This window comes from Mesoplodon mirus (genome assembly GCF_964341445.2).
Source record: "Mesoplodon mirus genome assembly, chromosome: 13".
Taxonomy (NCBI): domain Eukaryota; kingdom Metazoa; phylum Chordata; class Mammalia; order Artiodactyla; family Ziphiidae; genus Mesoplodon; species Mesoplodon mirus.
In genome coordinates this window covers 6,791,366-6,804,074 of record NC_138989.1, presented here as the reverse complement: position 1 = coordinate 6,804,074, position 12,709 = coordinate 6,791,366, and the positions used below count along the sequence as shown (strand labels likewise).

Below are 12,709 nucleotides of genomic sequence, written 5' to 3'. Positions count from 1 at the left end.
AGCAGGAACTTAAATACTGGCCTCGTATATGACAGCTACAAAACAGAATCAACTTTCTAACTCCCTTGGACTCTATGTAATCATTAAAGCTCTCGTCCCAGCAGTCTTTTTATTTAACCTCAAAATTTCTCTGTGTTATATTTTGTGCCATTAAAAATTATAAAACTTGTTGCAAAGGATACCACTCCATCGAAGTCATCACCGCACCAATGTAGGAGTTGTTTTAACCTTGTTTTGTATTTACCACCAGACTGACTTTCACCAATGAGGGAAGAATAGGTAGCAAAAATCACACCCTTCTTCACACTCCCATTATGTTTGGAAGAAATTTTTCCATATTTAAACTAAAAAAGAAAAGAGAAGAACTTAATAAATACACTTTTGTCTCTAAAATATTTATCCCACCCAGATTTCTACAGCAGGAAACTAGTGGTACCATGATGGGCTTCAGGAAAGTCAAAGGACCTCTTAAGATCATACACAAAATTTCTCATACACATGTGAACACAAGCATACACACACACATGAACCCTCTCGTGTGTGTGTGTGTGTGTGTGTATATAACTTTAACATACAAGGATCCAGTTTTCATCAAAGTCTCAAAAAAGTCTATCATCAAGAAAAGATTACAGGGCTTCCCTGGTGGCGCAGTGGTTGAGAGTCCGCCTGCCGATGCAGGGGACATGGGTTCGTGCCCCGGTCCGGTAAGATCCCACATGCCGCGGAAAAGCTAGGCCCGTGAGCCATGGCCGCTGAGCCTGCGTGTCCGGAGCCTGTGCTCCGCAACGGGAGAGGCCACAACAGTGAGAGGCCCGCATACCGCAAAAAAAAACAACAACAACAAAAAAACAAAAAAAAAAGATTACAAACCAAACTCCCCAAGAAAAGGTCACAATATTCATTCTACAAATATTTATTGTGCATTTACTACATGCAAAGCACTGTAATTAAGATCTGAGGGATATATAAGAATTATGATTAATAGTTACTGTGGTCTTCCTCAATTATGCTGATTTAGAAATCAAAAATATTTCTAGATGCCCCTTACATGTTTTAGTTTTGAACTGTTAGTAGTCATTCAAGACCGAGTACTTAACCCAACAAACCACTCAGTAACCCTCACCCGAAAAAAGCCACTGATGGGCAGGGCAACAACACCAAAGCAACTTAGGACTCAACACTGAAGCAACTTAGGACTCGCATGGAAAATAGATTTACATTTACTTATTTTCAAAGGGCTAGCAGGGAAGCACCTGCAGGAACTAGGTCTGTCTATTCTACCCATGTGACTCCAGGAATTGGTGCATAGTAGGAGACTAATAAAGATTTGCTAAATGAACACTGAACTGTGCTTTTTAGATAATGAAACACATTTTCTTCCATTTGACAGAACTGTTTTAACATGAACACAAGTAACGGGTATACAAGTCCACTGAATGTACAAATATCTAAACCAGTCTCCAAACCACAATTCTCTATATGATGCGACGGGCACACTACCTGTCCATATAGCTTTATCACACTGCACCCTAATACTCATAGTTATATGAGTTTCACCCATATACAGTAACTTCAGAAACAGACAAAAACAAACAAACGAAAAGCCCTGAAGAGAGAATAAACTCCATAAAAACAGACAATGCTTATGTTGTTTGCCACTACATAACCCTACCTAGCATATTACTTAACACTTAGTAATCCAAAAACCAACAATAGTGGCTAGCACTCACTATGCTTTCTGTGAAATAACTCATTTAATCCTCTTAACAACCCTACGAAGTAGAAACTATTATTATTCCCATCTCACAGGTAAGTCAATATTTATTGAATGACCAACTGAATAGAAAACTTTCATACCTTATTTAATGAATGGACCAAAATGTTTTTTGCTCCAATATCCCTCAAATCTCTTTCGGCATCATACTTTAAATCATTTGAAACACTGAACCTGCCACAAAAAAAAGGGAAAAGAAAAACACACAAATTAAATACAAATCCCATCATTCTAGCAATATCCAGGAATAAATAAACCCAGGCCTTGACACTTCAAAAAAATACACCTATTCACGAAGACCCATCCCCATATGCTGGATTATTCACAAACAAAAGCTTCCACAGCCAGTCTTTAGCACTTACCACAAAGCCCTTTTTCTACTCAACAAATAATTTTCATAGATGATTCCTGCTATTGTCCTTCCTTTTCCTACACCAGCACCATCACCTATTAAGAATCCAGCACGATCTCCATTTGGTAGGAATGTTTCATGTTGCTGAAAAAGAAAACGCTGGTAATTATCTATTCCTTGAGATATTTTGGTAATCAGTCTTTCATACCTTGTTTTAGTCATATATTAACATTCTGTTTTTATATAAATGGCATACAGTTGGCCTAGTGTAGATACTTTCTTCACATAACTATACAGGCATACCTCATTTTATTGTGCTTCACTGTTACTGCACTTCAGGGGATACTGCATTTTTTACATATTGAAGGTCTGTGGCAACCCTGCATCAAGCAATTTTATTGGTGCCATTTTTCCAACAGCAGTTGCTCTTTCGTGTCTCTGAGTCACTTTTTGGTAATTCTCATACTATTTCAAACTTTTTCATTATTATTATTATATTTGTTATTGTGATCTGTGATCAGTGATCTTCGATGTTACTATTTTAATTGTTTTGGGCTGCCATGAACCCCGCCCATATAAGATGGTGAACTTAATTAATAAATGTTGTGTGTTGTATTGTGACTGCTCCACCAACTGGCCATTTCCCCCATCTCTCTCTCTCCTTCAGCCTCCCTATTCCCTGAGACACAACAGTATTGAAATTAGACCAATTAATAACTCTGCAATGGCTTCTTTAAGCATTCAAGTGAAAGGAAGAGCTGCATGTCTCTCACTTTAAATCAACAGCTAGAAATGATTACAACACAAGGAAGCCATGTTGAAAGCCTAGACAGGCTGAATACCAGGTCTCTTGCTCCAAACAGCCAAATTGTGACTGAAAATAAAAAGTTCTTAAAGGAGATTAAAAGTGCTACTTCAGTGAACAAACAATAAGAAAGCGAAACAGCCTTACTGCTGACATGAAGAAACTTTTAGTGGTCTCGAAAGAAGATCAAACAAGCCAAAGGTCCCCTTAAGCCAAAGCCTAATCCAGAGCAAGGCCCTAACTCCCTTTGATTCTACAGAGGCTGGGAGAGGTGAGGAAGCTACAGAAGAATTCTGAAGCTCACAGAGGTTGGTTCATGAGGTTTAAGGAGTCATCTCCATAACATAATTGCAAGGTGAAACAGCAAGTGCTGATGCAGAAGCTTCACCAAGTTATCCAGAAGATCTAGCTAAGATAATCGATAAATGTGGCTACATTAAACAACAGATTGTCAATGTAGATGAAACAGCCTTCTTTTGGAAGAAGATGCTATCTAGGACTTTCATAGCTAGAAAGAAGAAGTCAATGTCTGGCTTCAAAGCTTCAGAGGACAGGCTGACTTATTAAGGGCTAATGCAGCTGGTGGCCTGAAGTTGAAGCCAATGCTCACTTCCCATTCCAAAAATCCTAGGGCCCTTAAGAATTATGCTCAATCTACGCTGCCTGTGCTCTACAAATGGAAGAAGGCAGCACATCTGTTTACAACGTGGTTTACTGATTATTTGAAACCCACTGTTGAGACCTACTGCTCAGAATGAAAGATTCCTTTCAAAGTAATACTGCTCATTGACAATGCACCCAAGAGCTCTAATGGAGATGTACAACGAGATCAATGTCACTTTCATGCCTGCTTTGTAAAACAGCCTTTCTGCAGCCCATGGAGCTAAGAGTAATTTCGGCTTTCAAACCTTACTCTTTAAGAAACACATTTTGTAAGGCTGTAACTGCCATAGATAGTTGATTTCTCTGATGCATCTGGACAAAATCAACTGAAAACCTTCCAGAAAAGGAATCACCCTTCTAGATGCCACTAAGAACACTCATGATTCATGGGAAGAGGTCAAAATATCAACATTAACAGGAGTTAACCCTCATGGATGACTTGGAGGGGTTCAAGACTTCAGTGGAGGAAGTAGATTCTTGAGATGGAATCTACTCCTAATGAAGATGCTGTGAAGATTGTTGAAATGACAACAAAGGATTTAGATTATATAAACTTAGTTGATAAAGCAGTGGCAGAGTTTGAGAGGACTGACTCCAATTCTGAAAGAAGTTCTGTGGGTAAAATGCCATCAAACAGCACTGCATGCTACAGAGAAATCATTAATTAGTGCAAGGAAGAGTGAATCAGTGCAGCAAACTTCACTGTTGTCTTATTTTAAGAAACTGCCACAACCCCTCCAGCCTTTAGTAACCACCACTCTGATCATTTAGCAGCCATCAACACCAAGGCGAGACCTCCCACCAGCAAAAAGATTACAACTTGCTGAAGCCTCAGATGATGGTTAGCATCTTTTAGCATTAAAGTATTTTTAAATTAAGGTATGTACATTGTTTTTCTGGACATAATGCTATTGCGCACTTAACAGACTACATTATAGTGTAAACACCAAGTTTTGCATGCACTGGGAAACCAAAAACTTCATGCAACTCATTTTATTGTGACATTTGCCTTACTGTGGTGGTCTGGAACCAAACCTGCCCTATCTCCGAGGTTTGTGTATTTTTTTCTTGCTACTCTCGTATGTAGCAGGTAATTAAAGTTAACAAATTGGTGAGTATTCTTCCATAATTTTTCAAGGACTGTACAACTAAATACGAACTTTTTAATAAAACATAAATATGGGAGATGGTTGCCTATTTATTTTACAAAAATGGAGTATTTCAGAAATCCTTTCAAGACAATTGACATAATACAAAAGCTGGTACAACACCCATATGGTAATACCAAAGGTTATTCAATCACTCCCCAAGGGTGTGAGCTTTCAAATCTTTTCTAGCTTTTAGCCACTGGGGGGGAAAAAAGCTACAACAAATAGCCTTATATATATATGTTTTTATCTAATAGTTCTATGAAACAGACTCCCATGGAATTGTTAGGTAAAAGGATATAGGTATTTGTAATTTTAATACATGTTCCCACTGAATTCCAAAAAGGTTATGACAATTTATCATTTGCACTAGAAACACATTCCCCATATCCACACTACCCCTTTAATTTTCTAACACATAAAACTTCTATAAAAATCACATTCACAAGATTTTCATGCAAGGAAAACTTAACTTTGAATTAAAACAACTATACATTGTGAACTAAAATTAAAGATAAAAACTGTATGTAGTTATAAATGATACAGCTTACCTGGGCTGCATATGTAATTGCCTCAAGCTGTAATGCTGATAACCAGCCATTATCAATGGTTTCTTCAGAAATAGATGTTTTGTACCAAACATCAGGAGGAGTAACACTGGATAAAGAACTAGTTTCAACTACAGCATCTGGGTGACGCAGGCCAATTTTTACTAAACAAAAATTTAGAAATACTTCATTTTAATTATTCTAAGTAATAACACTTCCCAGTCTTATCATAAGATATTGCAATATTTCTCCTCTGACAGAGAAAATACAATAATAAGTAACTATACATCCTGGGATCCTATATAAAGTCACTGACTGATGGTAAAGTACTGTTTAAATTTGACTAAAATGACCTATTTATCAACTACCTATGGTTTAAATAGAGACTTGCTGATTAAAAAGATCTAGAAAAATACCATCGCAGTTCATACCACCAGGTTCTCCAGTAGTAACAGAACATAATCCTAGATTAAGGCGTCGTTTTAAATAACCAGGAAAGTATGGGACCTTGGAATCCATACACAGTTGGTAAACAGAGATTTTTAGTTTAAGTGGTCTTATTGGTGACTTTTTATAGAAAGTCAGAGTATAGGAGAGAAAAATTCTAGCCATAGATTTTTTTCCATCTTATTACCCCCATAAAATGAAAAAGTGAAAAATTTTACACAAAAACTAAAAATTATTAATTTTCAACTTAATACAGAGGCCACTAAAAAAATGAATCATGGTCAGTATGGGGAAAAAGGAAGCAATGGTGTTAATTTAAACCACTGAATTCGAATAGCAGATTTTATTTTTAAGATTCCCATGTTTTTATAATTTGTTTTAGATAAGCTGTATAAACTATAAAGCTAAGATACGTGTTTACATTTCTGTAATTTACTATGATTTTATAATCACTGCTGATACGAGGAAAATTAACTTGAAAGGAAAAAGCCTTTTCACTCCTGGTTTTAAAAGACTTCATTCCAAAGCGAAGCTCTAAATTTCTGTAGGAAAATGTAAAAACTCACAGAATTTTCATGCAGCTATTTTAAAACATATTATAGTTTAAAACATACTACAAAGCTCACACTTATCAAATCCTGAGGTATCCAACATGGATAGATCTTAACACATAATAATGTGTGTGGGAAAGTTTTTTAAGTTCAAAAGGAACCCAGAAGTCTTTCATTATTTTGACAAATCCCAAAGACATACATTTTATTGGCATATATTCTGCATAGGTTTCCGCATGACCCATTTCTTCTTCATCTTCTTCCTCTGGTTCATCTTCCTCTTTCACAACAGGGACCTTCTGTAACAGAGAGAGCAAAATCAGCTAAGTCCAGAAACTGGAGGCCCAGCCAACACACAGAAAAACTCTTCTGTAGGAATACCCACTATCTTCAATCTTGGAAACAGGACATACCACTTCTATATTCCCTAATATCTAGGTCAGAGTCTATGGTTTCCCTGCTCCTCCAAAGATAAGCACAGATAATCCATGACCTGCTCTCATCGCAAACACACAAATGGGTCACCACAGGGCTCCACCACCTTCTCAAACTATTCTCCCCTTCAATATTGCCTGCCAGCCTCCCTGATGCCCAGAAATCTAACCTCCAGTCCTCACTCTTCACTGCAGTTCCAGGAATAGAAAGAACAAGGGGTTTGGAGAGAAAAGGTAGATAAGCCCCAGCAGCACATCCTACAATCTCACGGGCAGGAACTCTCTTTTTTTTTTTTTTTTTTTTTTTGCGTTACGCGGGCCTCTCACTGCTGTGGCCTCTCCCGTTGCGGAGCAAGGGCTCCAGACACGCAGGCTCAGAGGCCATGGCTCACGGGCCCAGCCGCTCCGCGGCATGTGGGATCTTCCCGGACCAGGGCACGAACCCGTGTCCCCTGCATCAGCAGGCGGACTCTCAACCACTGCACCACCAGGGAAGCCCAGGAACTCTCTTTAAGTCTCACATCCCACCCTCTTCTCAGTTACCTTCATCTGTTTCTTTCCCTTAGATCCTAAAACCAAAACCCTAGAAAACTCTGGAGTTTAAAGGTTCTTCTAAAAGACAGAGAATTTACTTCAGACATCTGTGTATCCACAGACACAACAACAATCATACAGAATCCTATATCACCTACTCTCCAAATGTCAGCAAATCTGAGAATAAAATGAGGAGTTATTAGTAACTTACACCAGGAAAACAGCAGTAAACCCAGACTGCCCCAGGCAAAGTGAGTGAATGGTCAATATAGTCATGTTACCTTGTGTTTCTCTACAGAATCTTCAAGAGGTAGAGGCAGGGAGGAATAGGGGAATTAAGAAGCGCCTGAGGGCCTCCCTGGTGGCGCAAGTGGTTGAGAGTCCGCCTGCCGATGCGGGGGATACGGGTTCGTGCCCCGGTCTGGGAGGATCCCATATGCCGCGGAGCGGCTGGGCCCGTGAGCCATGGCCGCTGGGCCTGCGCGTCCGGAGCCTGTGCTCCGCAACGGGGGAGGCCACAGCAGTGAGAGGCCCGCATACCGCAAAAAGAAAAAAAAAAAAAAAAAAAAAGAAGCGCCTGAAAAAGCTGCTTTTCACTATCAGTAAACCATAAAGGGAAGCTCTTTATTAATGTGGGCTTGATCAAGGAAGAGTGTAGGGAAGAAGCTGTGGGACCCAGTATACCAAGGAAGGGAGGAGAAGGACAAACAGAAAACTTAGTCAGGACCTACAGGTGATGCCAAGGACACATGGCATTAAAATGTAACGTCAGGGCTTCCCTGGTGACGCAGTGGTTAAGAGTCCACCTGCCAATGCAGGGGACACGGGTTCAAGCCCTGGTCCGGGAAGATCCCACATGCTGCGGAGCAATTAATCCCGTGCGCCACAACTACTGAGCCTGCGCTCTAGAGTCCGTGAGCCACAACTACTGAGCCCACATGCCACAACTACTGAAGCCTGTGCGCCTAGAGCCCGTGCTCTGCAACAAGAGAAGCCACCGCAGTGAGAAGCCTGCGCACCGCAACAAAGAGTAGCCCCTGCTCACTGCAACTAGAGAAAGCCCGCGCACAGCAACAAAGACCCAACACAGCCAAAAATAAAATAAATAAGTTTATTTTAAAAACAAACAAATAAATAAATAAAATGTAAGGTCAGGCTCCTCTTTTATTTTATTTTTATTTTACTTATTTATTTTTATTTAGTCTAGAGCAGCATATGATGGCACACAGATGCTCAATAAATGTGGGAAAGAAAAGGGAGATGTGAGATAAACATCCAGCCATCAACCCATGGAGTCCTTAGAAAAAAAACCCAAGAAACTCTGAATGTTCTCAGAAAGTATGCCAAAATAAAACCCAGTTTCAGAAATAAGAGATGAAATGGGGCTGGCCAAAGAAACAGATCCAGACCCCACTTCTGCTGTTTTCTGTGTAGCCTTGGGCAAATTACTTACATTCTGAGTCCTCCCTATCCCCCTTTGCACCTTTTTTGTTTTTTGTTTTTTTTGGCGGTACGCAGGCCTCTCACCGTTGTGGCCTCTCCCGCTGCGGAGCACAGGCTCCGGACGCGCAGGCTCAGTGGCCATGGCTCACGGGCCCAGCAGCTCCGCGGCATGTGGGATCCTCCCGGACCGGGGCACGGACCCGTGTCCCCTGCATCGGCAGGCGGACTCTCAACCACTGTGCCACCAGGGAAGCCCCCCCCCCCCCCCCCCGCTTTGCACCTTTTCCTCATCTGTAAAATAGGAATGCGCACTATGCTAAATGACCAGCTGCCTTTCTCCCTCAACCTTGTCTTTCCCTACCTTTAAAAAATATATACCGCAGGTATATAATTGGAGGATTAGTTGGTAACACAATACGGTCAGAAAATCCAAGGACCAGACAAGTAATATGTCTAAGCCAGCTGGATGTAAAATGGCAACTGACACCAAGCTTAGGGTCAAGGAGATAAATGAAGGGGAGGGAGACTGGGGTACATGGGGAATGTGTGACCAACACACAAAGTAGACGTTCACTACTCAACTCTAGGCATGTTAACACGAGGTGAGGAATGTGGGCCCAGGATTGTCAGGTACTCCTATTTTTCAAGAGAACCTGGAAATCAGTATGTTTATGTGTTTGCAACACATTCAAAAATTTTCAAAATAATGTGGAGGCCAAACAAAACACTTGTCAATTGGTTTCCATCCACAGGCTACCAGTTTGCAATCTGTTAGATGTCTCTTAACTGCTAGGACAATATAGAACTTTTGGCATGTTATGGGCAACATGGGTTGGACTGGGAACGTGAGCACTAAATAATCTTAAAGAAAAAATGCATTCTTATTTTCCAAAAATCAACTTCCAAGTAAGCTGCTGGCACTCAACTGTTAAGTAAACTGATACTGCCAACACTTGTTCTCCTGGTCCCCATTCAAAACCTCAGGCACAGGTTGCTTTGCTGTCTCTCCAATTCTGTATTTCATTCCCAGTCTTACCAATCCTCTGGTATCATTATGTGCAGTCCCCTTACTCTCTTTTTCCTTTCCCCTCATCCTTTCCAACCACCTTTGCAATCCCTAGAGTTTAGTTCCTTATCACTTCCCTTCTGGACTACTTAACCCACCTCCTAACCTGTCTCTTCTTCCCAACCCATCCTGAGTCACTAATAGGTCCCTCTACTTCCAGTGGCCCTCACTGGTGCTGCTCCAAGTCCCAAGTCCATCAAATTCAATTCAGGACCCTCCACAGAGCCCCCAATCAACCATTCCAATTTCCTCCTGCAAGCCAAGTATCCTAAGCATATAGCTACCACCTCCTCTGTGCTTATTAATGCTGTAGCTCCCTTCCTAAAATGCCCTCTCAAAGTCTCTCCAGACTCGACACCCAAACTCCACGACATCTCTTCCATAAAATGAAGTCCTGGGCTTCCCTGGTGGCGCAGTGGTTAAGAATCCGCCTACCAATGCAGGGGACACGGGTTCGATCCCTGGCCTGGAAGATCCCACATGCCACGGAGCAACTGAGCCCATGCGCCACAACTACTAAGCCTGCGCTCTAGAGACCGTGCTCTGCAACAAGAGAAGCCACGACAATGAGAAGCTTGTGCACCACAATGAAGAGTAACCCCCGCTCGCCGCAACTAAAGAAAACCCACGCGCAGCAACGAAAACCCAACACAACCAAAAATAAAAATAAATAAATTTATTAAAAAAAAAAAAAGTGAAGTCCTCCTAGGTCATCTGAGTCTCATCTTCCTACAAACTCATAAGCCCTATCGCAAGCATCACTGTTTACCTCTTGCTGTACCTTATATTACTATGTAAACCATGTGGTGTTAATTATATGTTTATTAAAAAATGGGGAGCCAGAAACTCACCACACAGAGGCAGGGTTATACACTACGTAATTATTAAATACACACACAGAATCAATTTACCTGAAGCACATAGCATTTCCAAAATGTAAAAAAAATGTTAACATATAATTACTCACAACTAAACCATTATATGATCTGACATCCCATAACCAACTATATAATAAGGCTCAATCCTAAAATGAACATAATTATCAAATACTTTTGGTTAACTCCACATTGTCCTTTTTACTTATCAGATGAAATTCACAATAGAAAAGCGTCAGTACTTTGTATAATACTCTATCTATCACATATGTATGTTATAATCACCTTGTTTAGCATATATTAATTTATTCCAGTGAGGTTTAATGCTTGTTCGTTAGTTTATGTGGCTGAGAAGCTCCCCTTCACCCCAAAAAAAGTTTTCTGAGGGCTACACTTAGTCAAGTGTACTTTCATACCACACAAAATTACAGATATAGCTTCTGAAACTCACCATGGTCGGGGAGAAACTCCTCATTTTCATGTCATTTATCCATATTCTTGCTACTTCTTTATTAGAAGACTCTTTCTTTACTGTGCCATTGCTTACATCAGCTGAGGGGGAGAAATAATTTACATTTTAGAACAAAATATCTATTTTCCTACAGTTTTCTAAAAATTCAGTAAAGTTTACCCACTTCACAAACCAAAGAATACCAATCTGCTTATCTCTAACTTAAATTAAGCATAAGGATAAAAATATTCAAGCTATATGTCATTATGGAGGTAAGAATTAACATTAGAAAACAAATTAAAAGGAAACGTGTGCACAGGAAATTTGAAAACTATTTATCTAAAAGACACCTTAACCAGAACACTATTTGGCAGTTTATTTCAAAACAATTACCCACAGCCAGCATTACTCTGAGACACTTCACTTGGTGCAAAACCTGGTATTATCACCAAGATAGAATCAATTGCACCTGATCTGGAGGTACTTACTAACTTTCAAGGCAAAATAATTACTTCTGGAATGAAAAAAAAAAAAGTTTGGGAACTCTACTTGTCTTCCCTCAGAATAAAGATCCAAAGAATGAACCTGTTCTTCTATACCAGTGGTTTGCAAATTCTTTTTAGATATAGCACAAGAACCTCTCCATCAAAGTATCAATCAAAGTAGAATTACTGGGCTTCCCTGGTGGCGCAGTGGTTAAGAATCCGCCTGCCAATGCAGGGGACACGGGTTCGAGCCCTGGTCCGGGAAGATCCCACGTGCCACGGAGCAACTAAGCCCGTGCGCCACAACTACTGAGCCTGCGCTCTAGAGCCCGCGAGCCACAACTACTAAAGCCCACGCACCTAGAGCCCGTGCTCTGCAACAAGAGAAACCACAGCAGTGAGAAGCCCGCACACCGCAACGAAAAGTAGCCCCCACTTGCCGCAACTAGAGAAAGCCCGCGCGCAGCAACGAAGACCCAACAGAACCAAAAATTAATTAATTAATTAATTAATTAATTATTTTAAAAAGTAGAACTACTTGGTTGAGAAGTTCTGAGCCCCTGTAACTAGCCTCCATCCTCCAAGTATACCTGAACCACTCCCAGTAGCTGATATTCTTGCCATTACAGTGTGAAAATTACACCAGGAGAACGGATTATGACCTTATGTATTCTACCAAAAGATAGGGAGTATTCGGGTGGTCTGTCACTTGGGACTACAAAATGGGATTAAAGTGTTAGCAAAATAAGGAAGCTGGTACAGAGATAATAAATTTACTTAGGAGCACAGATCTGTTTAATATAACTGTGGAAGAGCCACTGAACAGTTCATAGAAAGAGTTACAGGACTGGAGCTCAACTGAGAGATCAGAATCCAAAGAGAAAGCTAAAGGGCTAAGGGCTCCAAAAGGGGCAGAGAACATGCAGGGAATTCCCTGGCGGTCCAGTGGTTAGGACTGCATGCTTTCACTGCCGCTGAGGGCCTGGGTTCAATCTCTGGTTGGGGAACTAAGATCCCACAAGCCATGCGGGGCAGCCAAAAAAAGAGAAAGAGAGAGAACATGCAAAACCTCGCTCTTTGCAGTCTGATACTTTTAACATTACCTCGCTCTTTGCAGTTTGATACTTTTAACA

General features: G+C 40.6%; 1 protein-coding gene across 5 annotated transcripts in view; it reads right to left on the bottom strand.

Annotated features, from left to right (window-relative positions):
* SBNO1 (strawberry notch homolog 1) overlaps positions 1-12,709 on the bottom strand; it is a 59,626-nt gene that overhangs the window by 33,166 nt on the left and 13,751 nt on the right. For 4 of the 5 annotated variants that reach the window (XM_082640326.1, XM_082640327.1, XM_082640329.1 and 1 more), the window contains 6 exons: positions 11,092-11,192; positions 6,491-6,587; positions 5,294-5,454; positions 2,137-2,270; positions 1,858-1,948; positions 183-344 (listed from right to left, as the gene is read on the bottom strand). In XM_082640326.1, coding sequence (XP_082496452.1) covers positions 183-344; positions 1,858-1,948; positions 2,137-2,270; positions 5,294-5,454; positions 6,491-6,587; positions 11,092-11,192 — 746 coding nt within the window. The remainder of the gene's footprint in view (positions 1-182; positions 345-1,857; positions 1,949-2,136; positions 2,271-5,293; positions 5,455-6,490; positions 6,588-11,091; positions 11,193-12,709) is intronic. The other variant, XM_082640328.1, reaches the window with a different exon arrangement.